The sequence below is a fragment of the Salminus brasiliensis genome, chromosome 7 (assembly GCF_030463535.1).
Source record: "Salminus brasiliensis chromosome 7, fSalBra1.hap2, whole genome shotgun sequence".
In the NCBI taxonomy this organism is placed as follows: Eukaryota; Metazoa; Chordata; class Actinopteri; order Characiformes; family Bryconidae; genus Salminus; species Salminus brasiliensis.
In genome coordinates, this window is record NC_132884.1 from 15,375,344 (window position 1) to 15,392,494 (window position 17,151).

General features: G+C 41.3%; 1 protein-coding gene across 5 annotated transcripts in view; it reads left to right on the forward strand.

The window, feature by feature from the left end:
• nbeal1 (neurobeachin-like 1) overlaps positions 1–17,151 on the forward strand; it is an 83,919-nt gene that overhangs the window by 12,965 nt on the left and 53,803 nt on the right. For all 5 annotated transcript variants that reach the window (XM_072684015.1, XM_072684014.1, XM_072684013.1 and 2 more), the window contains 2 exons: positions 7,922–8,013; positions 13,424–13,585. In XM_072684015.1, coding sequence (XP_072540116.1) covers positions 7,922–8,013; positions 13,424–13,585 — 254 coding nt within the window. The remainder of the gene's footprint in view (positions 1–7,921; positions 8,014–13,423; positions 13,586–17,151) is intronic.

Genomic DNA, 17,151 nt, shown 5'->3' on the forward strand with positions numbered 1-17,151 from the left:
CCGCTTACCTGACCGCTGCGTGGGCCAGTGACTCAGGATAACATGTGGACCACTTTTCCTGTCCACTTTTATACACTAGTACAATTCCAAAAGCTCAGGATCAGTTTAGTGATGTATCTTTGTGTTTTGGGTGTGAGTAATGAAACCAGCAAGAGTACCAGCTTACACAGCTGCACGCTGAACACATTCGTCATTGTGTGACGTGGAGTGTTTCCATATACTGCTCTGCTTCGATAGAATGGTTTCACTTTGTTAAGTTGTGTTAAAAAAAAAAAAAACACAAAACCACAAACTCCCTCAAACACTTAACCTAAAACATTTACCCTGGTAATACCATACCTGTACTGTTCTGCTGACCGCCAGCTGCTTAGTAACAGTGGTCTTTATTCTGTAATTTTTTTTTATTTTTATTTTTTTTGCAGTTCAAGCTGTCGTATAAAAGCAATGGAAGCCTCGAGGTGTGTGTAACAGTAAATAGCATCACTGTAATGATATTCACAAAACACAACCCTCAGTGTTCTACTGAAATTTGACCTGTAGGTCAGGGCGTGTGTTCAAAACTTAACCTTACATGACCTGACCGAGCCACTGTCTAACTTTCTCTCCTCTCTACTTTTCTTTCTTCTGCCATCGTCTCTCTTTGGCATTGCAGGCTGTGTAATTACAGAGAGCGCTTTGGACTTGGCAGAGTGGAATTAGAGTCTGGTGGGTATTAGAACTGAAAGAGAGATCAAGGAGGGACATAGTTTATTTAGAAAGAGTGAGCCCGAGCACTTCCTTTTTCACAAAGACACAAGCATATCTGAAACAGATAGACTATTAACTGTTAAAACGACAGTTACAATTATGCTTTCACTCCAACAGCTCAGCTATGCAAACTGCACGCCTAGGGCAGTGTTCACACCAGCACGTCGTCTTCTCCAGAAATGCATGTGTCTTTGTAGTAGTTCAATGCATGAATTACACTTTCTGACTGTAGGGGGAGCCCAGGAGCAAGAATTAACAATTCTTACATAAAGCTATATAAAGATGGTAGTTTTACACGGTTATGGTTAAACTTCGGCAAATAATCCGTTGTTCACATTAATCCGTGTGCGTGCCGAACTGTGAGGGTAAGGGATCCATAAGGATCAGCTATGATCTGTTACAACACTAATTGACGGACAGTAGACACCAGTGCATGACAACCTGTCATTAATTAAAATAATATATATATATATATATATATATAAATACTATTCTTAATGTTATGACAAAGCATAGTCTGATGAACCCAAACATCAGCCAATAGGAGACTGAAACCCTGCCCCGGTCAGTCAGTCACAGCAGATACAAGGCCATTGGATTTGACTATGACCCACTCATGTTGTGTTTTTTTTTTATTTATTTTTTTTATTCTTTTTCTTCCTATTGTTATAACGTATATTTAAAAAAAAAAAAATCCAAAAATGGGTTGTGAATGCCACCTTAATCATCACACACATTGAGGTGTTCAGTAATCACTAATAGACTTGCTTGTGCTTTCTGACACTATGACTCACTGTTATCTGTAAACATGAACTAAAGTACTTTGCATGGGTGGAAACAGTAGTAGCAGGTCTTGAACTCTTGAGTGTGTGTTCATTTGTCTTTTTTTTAAATAAAAGGTGGGCAAGGTGACATTATTGTGATAAATATTATTGTTATGCTATACCACATTTATCATGAATATCGTCAGTGTTTAAAGAACATTTAACTGCACCAAGTTAAATGCGTCGGGACTTGGTGTAAAGGTTTCACTACGCTTAAAATCGCATTTGTTTTTTTCATATGTATCATACTTTGTGTGAATAATCCTTTAGATAGCAGTTTTAAGAATCTGCCACTACTAGTGCATTTTGTGAATTAATATTAAGTAATGTGAAAATTTGTAAATATGCAATTTTTCTCCATATCTTCACTACTAATCTAATCAGGAGACAGTCAAAAATGCTGCAATGCAGTAATCTATCTATCTATCTATCTATCTATCTATCTATCTATCTATCTATCTATCTCTCTATCTATCTATCTATCTCTTAATAGTAAGGGAGTAAGCATTCAACTCTTGATAAAAGTACAGTGTTTGATCTGTGGTTTGTAGCATCTTGATCTAATGCTCTACCCACAGGTTGATATGTTAGCGCACAAGCTATGCTAATCACAATGTGACATCATACAATAGGGATTCATCCTCACTAAACAGCTTCCTATTTAATAAACAGACATGGGGAAAAAATGTGAAACCCAGTTAAAAAATTTTATTTTAACCAAATAGATAAATGGAGGCCATAAAAACTGAATATTTAACAAAAACGATTGTAAAATGTAATTAATGGATATGCTGTTTTGTTGTGAGGAAAAAGTTATGACATCGTATGTCCTAATAGCTGGCATTTTTCTATACAGTCCTATACTCTGACATAGACTGAGAAAAAGTGTTTTTCCCCACTCCACCATGCAGAATTATTTCAGCTGTGTGATGGATGAGGGCTTGAGGGTTGTATGCACAGTCTCGCCTCACAACATTTCAGTAGGATTAAGATACACGCTTTTAGTTGACCAATTCAGAACTCTCCTCTCTTTCTTTTGAGACAATCCATGATGGATTTACTAGAATGTTTTGGGTATTGTCATGTTACATGGTCCACCTCAGCTTCAGCTTCAGTTTTTCTATTAATGCTATGTATGTAAATGTATTATCTTCATCTATCAATATTGTTTAAATACTGTATGTTCATGTCAGGGCTTTCATGAGGGGTGTAATTATTTTTTTTCATGTGATTTTGTTGTTTATAATAAAGTGAAAACTGATAAAACAAGCTGGAATCCCCAAACCTGAAACAGGGAGTAACAATCGTCCGTCATGCTTTGGTTATATATTAATATGCACATGCCAGTAAGTTGAACTGTGCAGTAATGGTCTGGGTGGGTAGAGCTGTGAATGGAGCTTCAGACTGTTCACTCACAGGCCCCTCCTGTACTCGCTATAGCCACCAGTGCTGACCTCTTGTTCTCATAAACCACCCGGAGGGTCTGATACCATGTCTGACACACATGCACTGTGGTTTCAGACTGGTTAACAGTGGCACACCCTGTTTATTTTGGGGCTGTACTGCACTGTTACAAGGCACTATGACCATATGTGTGTGTGTGTGTGTGTGTGTGTGTGTGTGTGTGTGTGCGCATAGCCACATTAGCCCTGCTGTTAGCAAAACTTCCACTCCTGTTGGAGAAATTGAGGCAGTAATTTGGGGGAACTTGTAGACCTTTCCTGAACTCCCTGACCTTTACAGACATAGACAAAAGTATAACTTAATATAATAAGAGTATGTGCTCGTGGTTGTTGTACAGTATGCATTTTTAGGTTCTGGTTTACGATGTATTGTTCAGTGTTTGAAATGTAATCGTTAGAATTGTGCTGCCACAAGGTACAACAGTTCACACTGTCCATTACCATCTGGATGAAATAGTATGCCACCCCACTGGAGTCTGAGGAAGCCACAATCCTTATGAGAGAACCTCTTGTGGCCAGATAATCCCAAAATAGAGCTTTGTGGTAAAACGCATCATTGTACCATTATCAGAAACCGAAATGAGCCCTTCAGAGAAAAGAACACCGTCTCCATCTGTGGTTGTGGGTCTTGCAGCAGGACAATGACCCAAAGCATACTTCAAAAATCACCCAGAAATGGTTTAAGGCAAAGTGCTGGAAAATTCTCAAGTGGACAGCATTGAGTCTAGATCTAAGTCCTATAGTCACTTGTGGGATGTGTTTTGACAGTAAACCCTTCAAATCGGAGAGACCTAGAGCAGTTAGCAAAAGAAGAAGTGTCCATAATTCCAGTAGAGAGGTGTGAGAAACTCCTTTGTGGTTAGGATTTTCAGTTAGGATCAATTTGTGTGTGTGTGTGTGTGTGTGTGTGTGTGTGTGTGTGTGTGTGTGTGTGTGTGTGTGTGTGTGTGTGTGTGTGTACGCCGCTGCATGACCGTGAAGATGATGAATATCAGTGGTGTACATGCTGGGTTAATGAAAAAAAACCATATGAAACCAACCTCTACACTGAAGCCTGTCTGGCTTCAGCTGAATTTCAGATGTGCGTCTGATGATGAGGTCATAGAGTGAGGTCATGGTGCCTGTGTGATCAGGGTCATGTGACCTGGGTCATGTGACTGTGCTTACAGACCGGCTGTGGTCACATGCTGGGATTTGGGAGTGGATCGAGTGGTCAGGCACTTACTGCTTAACGAAGAACAGCAGCCAGTCTACTCCACCGCTGCTTATGCGTGTTTCCCCTGAGTCGGTGGCTTTGTGTTCTGTATATAAAGGATGCCAAATACATTAGGATCTTCCACAAAATGGACAGAAGGCCTGTACTAGAATGGCTATTATAATGCCTGTTATAAAATAGCTATTGATCTATTATATTATTGGCTATAATTCCTGTATAGAGAGCAATAGATGTCAATTAGATAAGAGAAAAAGGTAAATTAATAACAGAATTATCTTGGAAGCTTATTGAGCATTTGGTGTGTGTTATAGTGCTGTATTTAGCAAAGTTGTAAAAGGATGAGTTGTTGCACACCTTAACCTTGATGTGAGATCACCGTCTTAAAGGTCAGGGAGTTACTGCCCCAGTTTCACAAAGAGTGAAAGTTTCAATAACTGTGAATCCAATGTGGCTGACGGAATCACTCCCTCCTTCTCTCTTTCTCTCTCTCTCCCTCTTACTCACTGGTGGTACTAGTGGTTCCCCTGTAAGAGAGAAGCCTAGGCCCAGAATAAACAGCAGGGCGTGTCACCTTTGCCCAAACCCAAACCTCAATGGATGTCTGTGTCCTGCTACTGGGTTCAGAATGAATGGAGCTATTCTCTTGAACAAACACACAGACACACACATACACACACACACAGCACACACATATATATACACACACAAACACACGTATCTACAATGTTTAATGACATATAATTTTAGTTGTATTTATGTTCAAGTTCTCTCTTTCTCTCTTGCGTTTCCTCTCTCATACAGAAAGCTATACCAGGCGTGATTCTCTGTATAACGTAATGCGGCCACACAGTTGACAACAAAGCCGTAGAACAACAGAACCACAAGAACCGTTTAGAGAGGGGGCGAATAGACAGGCAGACCGAGCGAGTGAGTCCATAGTGAAGATTTGAGTACTGGTGCAGTTACAGAGGAGGTATCCTGAAGGGGCTAGAGGCTAGAGTGAGTTTTACAATTATTTCAGGACTGTGTGTGTGTGTGTGTGTGTGTGTGTGTGTGTGTGTGTGTGTGTGTGTGTGTGTGTGTGTGTGTGTGTCATTGATGTGCCTCTTACAGACACACTGCGGTACTGATATCTTTATTTTATTATTTTGATTTGAAGTTGATTTTAGGCTTTGCTGGTTGGTATACACACACACACACACACACACACACACACACACACAGTCTGTTCTGGTGATCTCACCAGGAAGATTTTTTGAGTATGATTTCCTGTTCTGGAGCATTGTGCTCTGACACACTGACACACACACACACACACACACACACACACACACACACACACACACACACACACACACACACACACACACACACACACGTGTACAGAAATATTAACATACTAACAGAGAGCAATGAAGTGTTGTTATGCTAACATGCATGATATGTCCAAATGTACGCAAACACACAGCTTGTCTAGTGTGTGTTACTGTAGAGAAGCACTGCCAATAAAATAGCAGATATATACTCTTAAGCAGATAAACTTGAACCTACTGGCACCATGCAGGCCTGATGGCAGGCGTGGGCTAGAGGGGTATAAATCTATCTCTCTATCTATACGCATAATCTATACTTCAGTACTTTCAATGCGACAATTAGGACACACCACTAGTGTGTTTAAGTATAGCCCTGAAAGCAGACTGCAGTTTTTACTTTTCTTATTGAATCTTTTAAAGATTCTCCACAAGGGGGCACTTACATTGTTGTCAGGCTCTCAAAACGGGTGTACATTTGTCTTTTAATGAAAGCTCGTGTTTGAGAAGCAGTGTTGATACCCATGATACACTCAGAACAGTGACCTCATTTATCCTCATTTATCGTGATACTGCAGTTACATGGTGTCAAATTGCCCGCCGCTATTAACTGGTCTAATAAAGAAGCCTATTTATACGTAGCTCTGTATTTGTGTGTGTGTGTGTCATTCTTGATGTCTTGTGTTGTTGGAATGTTGGGAATGTGTGTGTGAGCGCATTCACGTGAGATCCGTTGGTGATGGAATGGGGAATGTGACCAAGCCTGTTTTCTCAAAAGAGAGGGAGAGGGAGAAGCGAAACTCAGACACACACACACACACACACACACACACACTGACAAACTGTTGAGATAATGTTTGCACATACCTCTGCTAACTGATCTTGGCTGCCTACCGAGCACCTGCTCACATCTCACCTTTACATGTTGGAAACTCCTCTGTATAAGATGTATGCAGTTTCCCTAAAAACACCTCTGTTCTGTGTTCTGTTATTGGTTGACAGCATACCAAGATAAAAAAAGCTATTTTGCTTTTTGAGAAAAATTAACCCCTTAATCAGCCTGGGGCCCACTGGTGAGCTGGAAGTGTTAATGCAAACTTCTGTTACTAAGGAATAGCCCCACCAGTTTGTACAGAAGTCCCTGTAGGGACCTGAAGATTACCTTAGTGTGTAATAAGCCTTTCTGCATGAAGAGGTTAATATTGTTTGGAGTGAACACTAATTATTTTTAATTTATTTGCCTTGGATCCTAAAAATTTCCTGTAATATTTGGAGAAAGGCTTACGGTTGAAATCTTTTGTCAATGTTTAAGAAACTCCACCTCTAGTGATTAAGAGGATGAACACAGCAGCACTGGAACAATACTTTTCCCTTTTTTGTGTGTGTGTGATGCTGGTCAGTCTGATAGTCAATGCATCAAAGCTGGGTCCCCATTACAGGTTAAGTGGTCTAGCCGTAATACCTTGACGATATCTCTGAATGAGGATGTGTCTGATTTCTGGCACATTTCTGTTCTGTGTCTGCCTAGTCCACGGCCTAAAAAGCTCTTTCCCACCGTGTACATTTAAAAGAGCCACAGAGTCGGGGGTGCTGTGGACGCTTGCTTATTGGTGATGTCAGCAAGCCCACCAGACCTGCGAGTTTAGCGACGTGCTGAGTTCTAATAAAAGGCAGAACAATCAAACCTGAATGAACCAGCCTACTAAACTGTTCGAAATGAGTCGAACACACTCCTCAGACCATCGGCTTAATGACTTGGGCTTTGTCCTCTAAATATGTGGAAGTTGTAGATTCACTTAACTGGAACCTGATCTGCACTGCGGTGTTTAGCCTGCTAGCTAACTTACCTAAACCGAGATCGCTGACTGCAATTCACAGCAGAATCATTTCTCGTTGTATTTACTTTCACTTACTCCCAACACCAGTCAGTTTTTATCCTCAACACTTGTGTCGGTAGCTTCGTAGTTGTAATTGGTAATTGGTAACAATTGGTAATTGTTCAGCATTATTGTTGTGTATTAACATTGCTCTGTGATATGTAAATGAGCTTATACATGGACATTGGACAAGTGGGATAAAACACACCATATAAACATGGCTGGCTATGACTGGGTTAAACACACCGTGCAAATGTGACTGGACATAATGGGCTAAAACACGCAGTGCAGAGGGGATGGACTTTGACAGGGTTCAACACACAGGTCCAAATGTGACCAGATATGATGTGGTAAAACCATGTGACTTTTTGTATTTGACAGCCAGGTACATTTTGTGAAATTCTAAATGTGATTTTTATTATCTTTCTCCTCTCTCTCTCTCTTTCTCTCTCTCGCACGTCCTCTCTACCTCTCTCTCTTTTAGAGGGATCCTGATTATCTCAGACTGTGGTTGGAGATCTTTATCAGCTCCTATGATCGGTGCCTGGATGTGGATTTTGAGAAACCACCAAGCAGGTACCTGCCGCAGTATCTCACAGTAACAACACTGTAGATAATGATGGTGCATCTGATGTTCAATCTGAAAGTGTGTGTCTGTGTGTCTGTGTGTCTGTGTGTGCTCTTAACTGTAACAACACTTTCTCTGCAGCAAGAGAACCGGATCAAACATCCTTTGTTCACATGTTTACTTTTTTAATCCCAAAGACATGCATTTCATATCTCTCTCTCTGTGTGTGTGTGTGTGTGAGTGTGAGTGAGATATTCCTTTTCATGAATGGACACCTAGGGTTGGTATCTACCTTTGCCGTACCATCATACCGTCTCAAAATATTACTGTGGTACCGTTTTTCAGCCTCCCTTAACAGTCTGCAATGAGCTTCAACACAGCCAACAGGACGGCAATTAACATGCCTGGACATCCCTCCCAACGCGGACGAAAGGCTAGTTTTTCTTGGCCCGAAGTGCATCACGCCAAACCCTGCATGTCTGCTGCACCGCACTGTGAATGTTTTCGGTGTGGAAAGCAGAGGCGTTCAGACGGCGGAGAGTATCAGACTCTGATCCGCTAGCCACCCATGATGATTTTGTAAAGCAGAAAAAGTAGCAGAAAGTTTCTTTATGTTACCACCACGTCACGTCTCTGAATGAACAGACTACAGACCACCACTTACTGAGCTTCATTCTGGAAGAGGAAAAATCCAGCAGGTTTAATTCCTCCCTCCGTGTAACAACATTAGCAACGTTAGCGATCGCCCTGAACGCCACACCTAGCAAAGAGACACAGCATCGCATTTCTACATTAAACTGCTCACCAGGTTACAGCTCTGAGGGCTCAAGATTTCTCAAGATTTGTAAGCACACCTGGCTGATCATTTGTAGGAATGTTGAATGAATTACCAGCTGATATTTAAGTGTTGCATTTCTAAGCACAAACATTAGTAAATCTGTGCCACTGTTCAGCCCTGCGTTCACTCCGGTTTAGTTTAACTCTCGTTTTATTGCCTGTTTTGTTAAAAATGACACGATGAGCAATATTTTCAGCTGGAGTTTAACATTTTTAAACTTGATGGAGTGGAAACTCTGGTTGAAACACACCTACCAGCCATTTAAGGCCACTATTGACGCTTTCACATTATGTAGAGCTGTGATAATGGTCTAATAGTGTCCTGCACCTGCATGTTCCAAGACTTGGGTACTTGGGTAACTTGGGCACAATTTCCCTGAAATGGATTTTTGCAGGGTGGGAAAAAAATCCATTTCAGGGAGATTGCGCTTCCAACCTGTTTTCAGAAGGTGACCTCACCAATCAGTGAGCTCCCACAGCGCCCCCACCCTGTCGCTCTTTTTTTATTGTTTGCACATTATAAACTATCTCAGGTGGATTTTATATAACTCTGAAAACTGAAAACTATCCTGAAATCCTGACGACATACTGCTCAGTTTAACAGATAACGTATACATGTTTCTTTCCAAGTAGTAGTCTGCTGTTTCTTTGCTATTGTGTTCCATACCTGGCGACCCGGGGTGTGGCAATAGGAGTTCCGCACCATACCTGACCATTTAAAGGCGAAAATACAGGCTGAAGCACTGCTGTCAAGAAATGCTAGTGCTTAAACCTGCATGTTTCTTTAATATCTGATGACACATCCTGACCATTTTGTGAGTTAGAACAGAAAAATGAATACTTAAACCTTTAACAAGACGCTTATTGATTAAGGTCATGCATTGCGTGCTACTGTGTGCACTCATTTTTCATCACTCATTTAGACACGTTTCAGATTTACAAATCTGCTAGAAAAAGCTCTGTTAAGTGTATTCAACACTGTATTCTGCAGTCATCCAAAAACAGTCTGAATCAGGAGTAGACACTGAACCATTTCATAAGGAATCACACTGAATTACACTGATATTGTACATTAGATACGACACCTCCAAACTGTATGCTTGAATATATGGCAGAAAATGAGGAAAAAGAGAGAGAGGGGGGGGGTAGAAGAAGAAGAAGGAGGAGGAAAAGGAGGAAAAGACCAGGAGCTTTTCCCAGGCAGATTTGCCTTGGTCGCTCCAGCTGCAGTCATGTGACCCACACATAGCCTGTCAGGGTATATTACGTAACATACTGCACATGGAAAGAGAGAGAGACCTCGAAAGACAGATCGACATAGCGTGAGAGAGAGACAGACAAAGACAGATGAAGTAATATGAATGGGAAAAGATAATTGAGAATGTAAAGGGAAGGGAGAGGGAGAGGGAGAGGGAGAGAGGGAGAGAGGGAGAGGGAGAGAGAGAGAATATGAGGTGTGCATGCAGTGCATGTGTGAATGGCAGAGTCAAGGAATGAGTGTGAGGATGTGAGGGAACCGTGCAGAAGAAGAGAGAGCATATGATATTAGCATAATCAGAATGAGAGAGAGAGAGAGAGAGAGAGAGAGAGAGAGAGAGAGAGAGAGAGAGAGAGAGAGAGAGAGAGCGACAGTGCTGAAAGACAGAAAGTGTGTGTGTGTGTGAGAGAGAGATGAATTTCCCACCCCTCCTCCTCTCCAGCTGTGCAGCTCTCGCACATTCCACCGTGTATTAAATCCTAACACACACACACACACACACACACACACACACACACACACATACACAAGCTCTCTTTCTCTCCTGCTGGGGAGAAAACTGCACTACACGATCTTATGCTATTCCTTTAGCAGCGACAGAACAGTAAAGGCATTTATCCTCTACAGTCACATTTATATTCCTTAATTCAGATCATTTTTAATATGATAATTCATTATGATGCACATTTAATGATCCCAAAACTCAACGTTCCAGTGATCTTTACAGGCTAGTTTTTAGCTGTAGCCCTGTAGCTGAGGCCTGCTTTTAGCCGTGTTCATGCCGCAGCACTCATGCTGTGTTCACACTGCACAGCAAATGAGGTTTGTTTATTATATCATATTTGTTTTGTTTTTTTTGTTGTTTTTGAAATCTGAGTGTTCAGATTTTTAAGTTGCCAGTCCATATTGGTTGTCATGGTAACAATGCACACAGGAATGCACTGAATAGACCTTTATCACAGTCATCTTCCGCCTGCACTGTTTACCAGAGCGCCTGGTTTGCAACCACCCTCAGAAATCTTCATTGGGCTTCAGCACAGCCGAAAGGAGGACAGTCCACATGTCTGGAAGTTCCTCCGACACGGATAAAATGCTAGTTTGTCATGGCCGGAAACCATCGCACAAACCTTCTAAACGTGTGACCCTGCACATCTGCTGCACCACGCTGCCTACCGCTGCATGTTCAGCTCAGCGGTGAACGTGTTCAGTGTGGAAAGCAAGAGTCCAATCCGCTACTAATCCACCTGTGATGAGTTTAGCTAAGCAGAGTCACCATCACATCACTGTCCATCTCTGAATGGACAGACTAAAGACCATTACTTACTGAACTTCATTCTGGAGGAGAAAAAATCCAGCAGGTTTAATTCCTCCCTCCATCTAAACATTAGCAATATTAGCAATGTTAGTGAGCGACCCGAACACCACACCTAGCAAAGAAAGCCAGCTTCGCATTTCTACATTAAACTGCTCACCAGGATACAGCTCTGAGGGGTCTGTATCTCAAGGGTTTTAACCAAACCACGTTGAGAACAATTTGAACAAATGCTGAATGAATTAACGTTAATCCTCAAGTTTAGCATTTTTAACCTGTCCCACCATTCAGCCCTGCATTTTACGGTTCAGTTTAACTCTCACTTCATTGGTTGTTGAGTTTTTTAGATGGAGTTGAGTGGAAACTCATTTGCATTGGTGCATTTAGAAAAGGGCAGTAGCCTCAGCCATTGCTAACGTTAATGAACGCGCAAGTGTGATAATGGTTTCTAGAGAGGTACAGACAAACTTCGCTAACCAGTCACATTTTTGAGCTTATGGTTGACGTGTATTAGTACATAACTAGCACCCCCCCCCCCCCCCTCATTACACCACCTCCTCCAGCCAGGACTGTTGACATAACGGTTACATCCATGTATTCATGCTGCTTGCGCTAATTCGTGACCTGACCATCTGTGTGCCTCAGTAGAAATCGAGATTCATCAGACCAGGCTATGCTGCAGCCTCAGCTTTCTGTTTCCTGTGGAACCCGGCGTGGTCTTCTGCTGTTCTGTAGCTTTTGCGCCTCAAGGTTGGACGTGTTATGCATTCTGAGATGCTTATCTGCTCACCACAGTTGTACAGGGTGACTGTCAGAGTTACTGGTAGCCTTTCTGTCCTCTCCAACCAGTCTGGTCATTCTTCATTGCCTACTCTCCCCAATAAGGCCTTTCCGTCTGCAGAACTGCCAGTCATTGGCTGTATTTATTTTTTTGCACAATTCTGAGTAAACCGTAGAGACCTACGTGCTCTAGAAATAATCAAACATGTGAAATCATTCTGATGGTTTATGTAAACACTACCTGAAACTGCTGGCCTGTATCTACATGATCTTATGCCTTGTACTGCTGCCGCTAAATGGGCTGATTAGATAATTGCTTGAGTGAGTAGGTGTACTAATAAAGTGCTCTGTTGAGTGTACATGCAGACACAGTAAGACAAAGTATATTACCTAAATACATTGTTTTTCGAGAATTTTTGGCTGTAATGTTGACCATGGTTAGTAGTCGGGTTAGCAGTGCCAGTCTTCTCTACAATGGCAGAAACATCCATTTTAAGCCATACAGTTTCTTCAGTGCAAAGTTTTTAAAGACACTGGTTAAGTTAGTTAAACTTTTATTGCTTTTATTTTATTGACGGACCTTCTTGACGAGACATTTCGCTTATTGACTGACTGACTGATAAACCTTGTTAAAACGTGCAAACTACTGTTTGCCTAGAAGAGACATTTTATCATACTGACAGTGGCTGAGGACTGCATTTAGCCACAAAGCAAACCAGTAAATATGTGCTGCAGAGAGGAGATGTAACCTTAGGTAAGCTGAGGTTGGGCCTCCTTCGTTGGAAATATTATTGTAAAGGGTTAGGGTTAGTGGTGTGAAGACATCCTGTGGCATTAATGCATGTGTCCACCCTGTAGCTAATGCCTCGGACAGCATTACTAACGCTGCATTAGCATTGCTACCACGCGGCCTGCTGGCCTCACTACAGTGGCATTAGTCCCAAGCCATGTTCATGAGCTCCTGGGCCCTTCACATTTTATGCCACAGAACCTTTGTCATAATCATGAGCACATGTTTTGCTCCCTAACTCCCCATTGTTGAAATGCCATTGATGCTATGCAGGCAGTGGTGGTATGGCAAAACTAGGCTCGTCTGTATGTTGCTTACTGACTGGTATCCATACGTTGTATATCTGAGCAAAGCCTAAATTAACTTTATAGAAATAAACATCAAATATAGAGATAAAGTAATGTGGTTTGTTTGTTTGTTTGTTTGTTTGTGTGTGTGTAGGTTGGAGGAAGTTCCCCCTGTCCTCTCCCTGCTACCTGATAATATCTTGCAGGTTTTGCGGGTGCAGCTACTCCAGTGTGTACAGAAGGCCTCAGCTGGGCTGGAGCAGGAACAGCAGCATCTTGCCCTACTGTTGCTCAAATTCCTCATTATCATCTGCAGGTGAGCACTCACACACTCGCACACAGACTGAAACCGGAACAGTCTTTGTTGTCTAGACGACACTTATTCTAGTAGCCAAAGTCCCCTGGCTTTTGAATATATAAACACACACACACACACACACACACACACACGTACACAATATGGCACACTGAACAGATGATGGGCTAAGAATGTACCCCCTGTTTACCCAGGTGGGTAACATCCTTGTACGGTCACTGGTGCAGTGTCAGCAGGGCAGAAGGTGCACATGTCTTCTAGACTTTTTGAGTGTGTAAACAGCCTCTGAGACAGGCTGGATAGCCACGCCCCCACCAAGCTGAGACCGCACTAAGGAACTGTGAGAGAGACAGAAATAATAAATTGTGGGGTATAAAACAAGACTTTTTTTCTGAAGCTTTGTTTTATGGACAGTTAATCAAGAATATAACAGTGTTAAAAGTGTGTGTGTGTGTGTGTGTGTGTGTGTGTGTGTGTGTGTGTTAGACAAGACCCTTGTCCTTTACACGCTAATGTTTTTACATCACTGTGGTATATGCCTATATAATCGCATGTGATCCATTCAGTTATTGCAACTATCCGTTACGTGTTATTGTGGAAAATAATATCATGGTGCATATCATGATAAAAGCAGGATTACAGGTGCAGCCCAAGTGACTACTAATGCTGTCCTTCTTAAAAAGAAGAAAAAGAAGTCCATGGATCCCTACAAATGTATTTTATGAATACAAAATTCAACTGTTGAAACTCTAGCTGTGTGTCAGAAAGATCCTGGCAATTCAAAATGTGTCATGATACAGGGCTTACAATGCAATATATTGTGATACTGTAAGCAAAGCTATAGTATATAACCATTAGAACATTAGAAACAGACGTATCTTCAGATTAACTGTCCATACAACAGCCCATAACTGTCCATAAAACATGGCTTCAGAAAAAAGTCTTGTTTTATACCCCATAATGTATTATTATATATGTGTCTCTGACACAGTTCCTTAGTGCTGTCGCACCTTAGTGGGTTGTGGCTATCGAGCCTGTCTCGGAGGCTGTTTACACACTCAAGTTTGGAAGATGTGTCCCTTCTGCCCTGCTGACACTGCACTAGTGACCGTCCTAGGATGTTCCCTACCTGGGTAAAACGGGGGGTACATTCTTAGCGATACAATATGTATCATGGTCCTGGGCTTACGATGCAGAGAGAGAGTATGAATGAATGAATAAATGAATGCTGTAAAACATGATATCAAGTTACAACAACTTAAAAACATCATGTACAGTTACATGCAAAAGTTTGGGCTGTCAGATTTCTTTCTGTTGCTGTGAATTTGAGTAGAAGATGAACTGATCTCCAAAAGGTGAAAAGATGAAAAAATCATATTTAACAAGTTCACAATTTGTTATAAAAATCTTTGGAAAAGGCCAGGCAATGCAATTGTCAACGCTTTATAAACGCTCTGACTCCTCAAAACTTTTCCCAGCAATCAGCAGCCCCAGGGTATCTGCTGAGCAGCGGCGTAATGCTGCTGTTTTAGTCATCAGCGTCCCCCAGCTTTTGAGTTCGGCACACATGTACTCGTCCAGTGGGTAGGATTATTCTAGCAGCTGTAGTAATGCCAACCATAACAAGAGAAAAATGATCACATAATACATGTGGTAGACCTAATTCACTAGGCCTAATTATCTCCCAACAGACAGATAATGATACATCCAGCCCACAAATTGTTAACAGCAGGACAACTGTCAAGTGCATATCATCGCTGTGAAAAACATGTATCTCCAAAATGGTGACTTAACTTTGAATGGAAGTCAGTGTAATATAAGAGTTTATTCCAAGTCATTTTTAACATTTCTATTGGTTTATTCATCCAGAATGATTTGCACAGTGTACAGAGCAGCAACAGGGTTCAAATCATTGAGAAAACTAAAAAAGGACAAAAACAGTCAACAGTAATATGTAAATATAAACCTGCTGCTTTATTATCTTCATATGGGAACCTAAAATAGTTCAATTTGTAATTGTTAAAGAGTATATTTAGAACGTAAAGAGAAAATACATGCCTGAAGATTTTCATTCCATCCAAGCCCAAGCACACCTCACATCACTAATCAGCTGTTTACTTTTGTTTAATCAGCTGGTCTCAGGCTTCAATCACATGTGCTTCAGAGTGACTGGATTGAAAACGTGTAGCCACATGGGGCCTGAATTAAGTGACCATGCTGTAGAGAGAACACGCCTCTGCACATTTTTGTTTGCTGTCTCTTTGCTGAATTTAACATATTGGAGGACGAGGGGGGGGGGGTTGCATGACCGGCATTATTTATTATTATTTTATGTTTCATAATTATTTATAATCTGGGTGTATTATTTATTTTAAATGTCAAATTCCAAATTCAAATAAATAGGAATTGTGCATTGTTGGCCATATGTCCCTTAGCAAGTTGCACCCTAATTGGTACCAATCAACATGCTTTTGGCAGAATTTTGATTGGATATTTGACTCCTCTTCTCAGCAGAATTGATTACATACATGTATGCATGGTTTCCTGGCATGGACCCGACTTTCAAGCACATTCCACATTCTTTTGTTGGAGCTGGAGGTCATTCCAAAAGCTTCATGTTGGCCTGCTTTCTTCATTCTACAACCACGTTAGATGTGTGTTTGGGGTCGTTGTCCTGGTTGAACACCCAATTGTGTTCACACTTCAAACATCTAGCTGATATTTTGAGTTAATGCAGACAAATCCTGAGGTAGTCTACCTTCTTCATCATTCCTTCAGCTTTGTTCAGTGTACCTATTCCACTGGCAGTGGAACAGCTCCAGAGAATGATGCTACCACCACCATGTTTAACAGTTGTTTTAGTGTTCTTGGGGTTAAATGCCTTGCTCTCTTATCTCTCTCTTAACTCTCTTATCTCACTATGTATTATGGAGCAAGGTTGACCAAGGTTATGAAACTTTTTGTTATTTGTTTTTATTTGTAAGGTTAACTTCTGCAAATAAACACAAATTGCATGTACATTACCTATAATATCTATTTGTGCTGTTTTGTAGAGAGTTTACTTGTATTATTTAAAAAGGGTGCCCCAACTTTTGCGCTCAACAATATTTATTTGAGAGCAGGAGCATGTCTGCAGTGATCTGCTGACCTGCTAATTGTGTCCAGACATAGAATTAGTTTTTTCTGCCCTCTCTTTTGTTTTGCTGGTATAATCAGGGTGCTTTGTACCCAGATGTAGCTTGGCGAATGCCATATCCTTGTTTGCTAGAACCTTGAGACAGTTTACATAACAAATACCGCCTACTCAGACAGTATTCAAAGGTAGAAAGGCACCCTGGCAAGTCCGAAACAAATGTTTTCATAAAACAAAAACGGCTAAGTCTGCTAAGGTTCCTCATTTTGATCATTTCCTAAAAGCAGCATAGATATATTCTTCAATGCCTTTCATTTACTGTAATCCTGTGCATCAAAGCCATCTCGATGTGAAAGGAGAAAAGGCAGAAAGTACCCGCAATTTCAGGCTATTTGTGACATAAACTGCTAGTGGAGCTTTCATCCTATTGGAT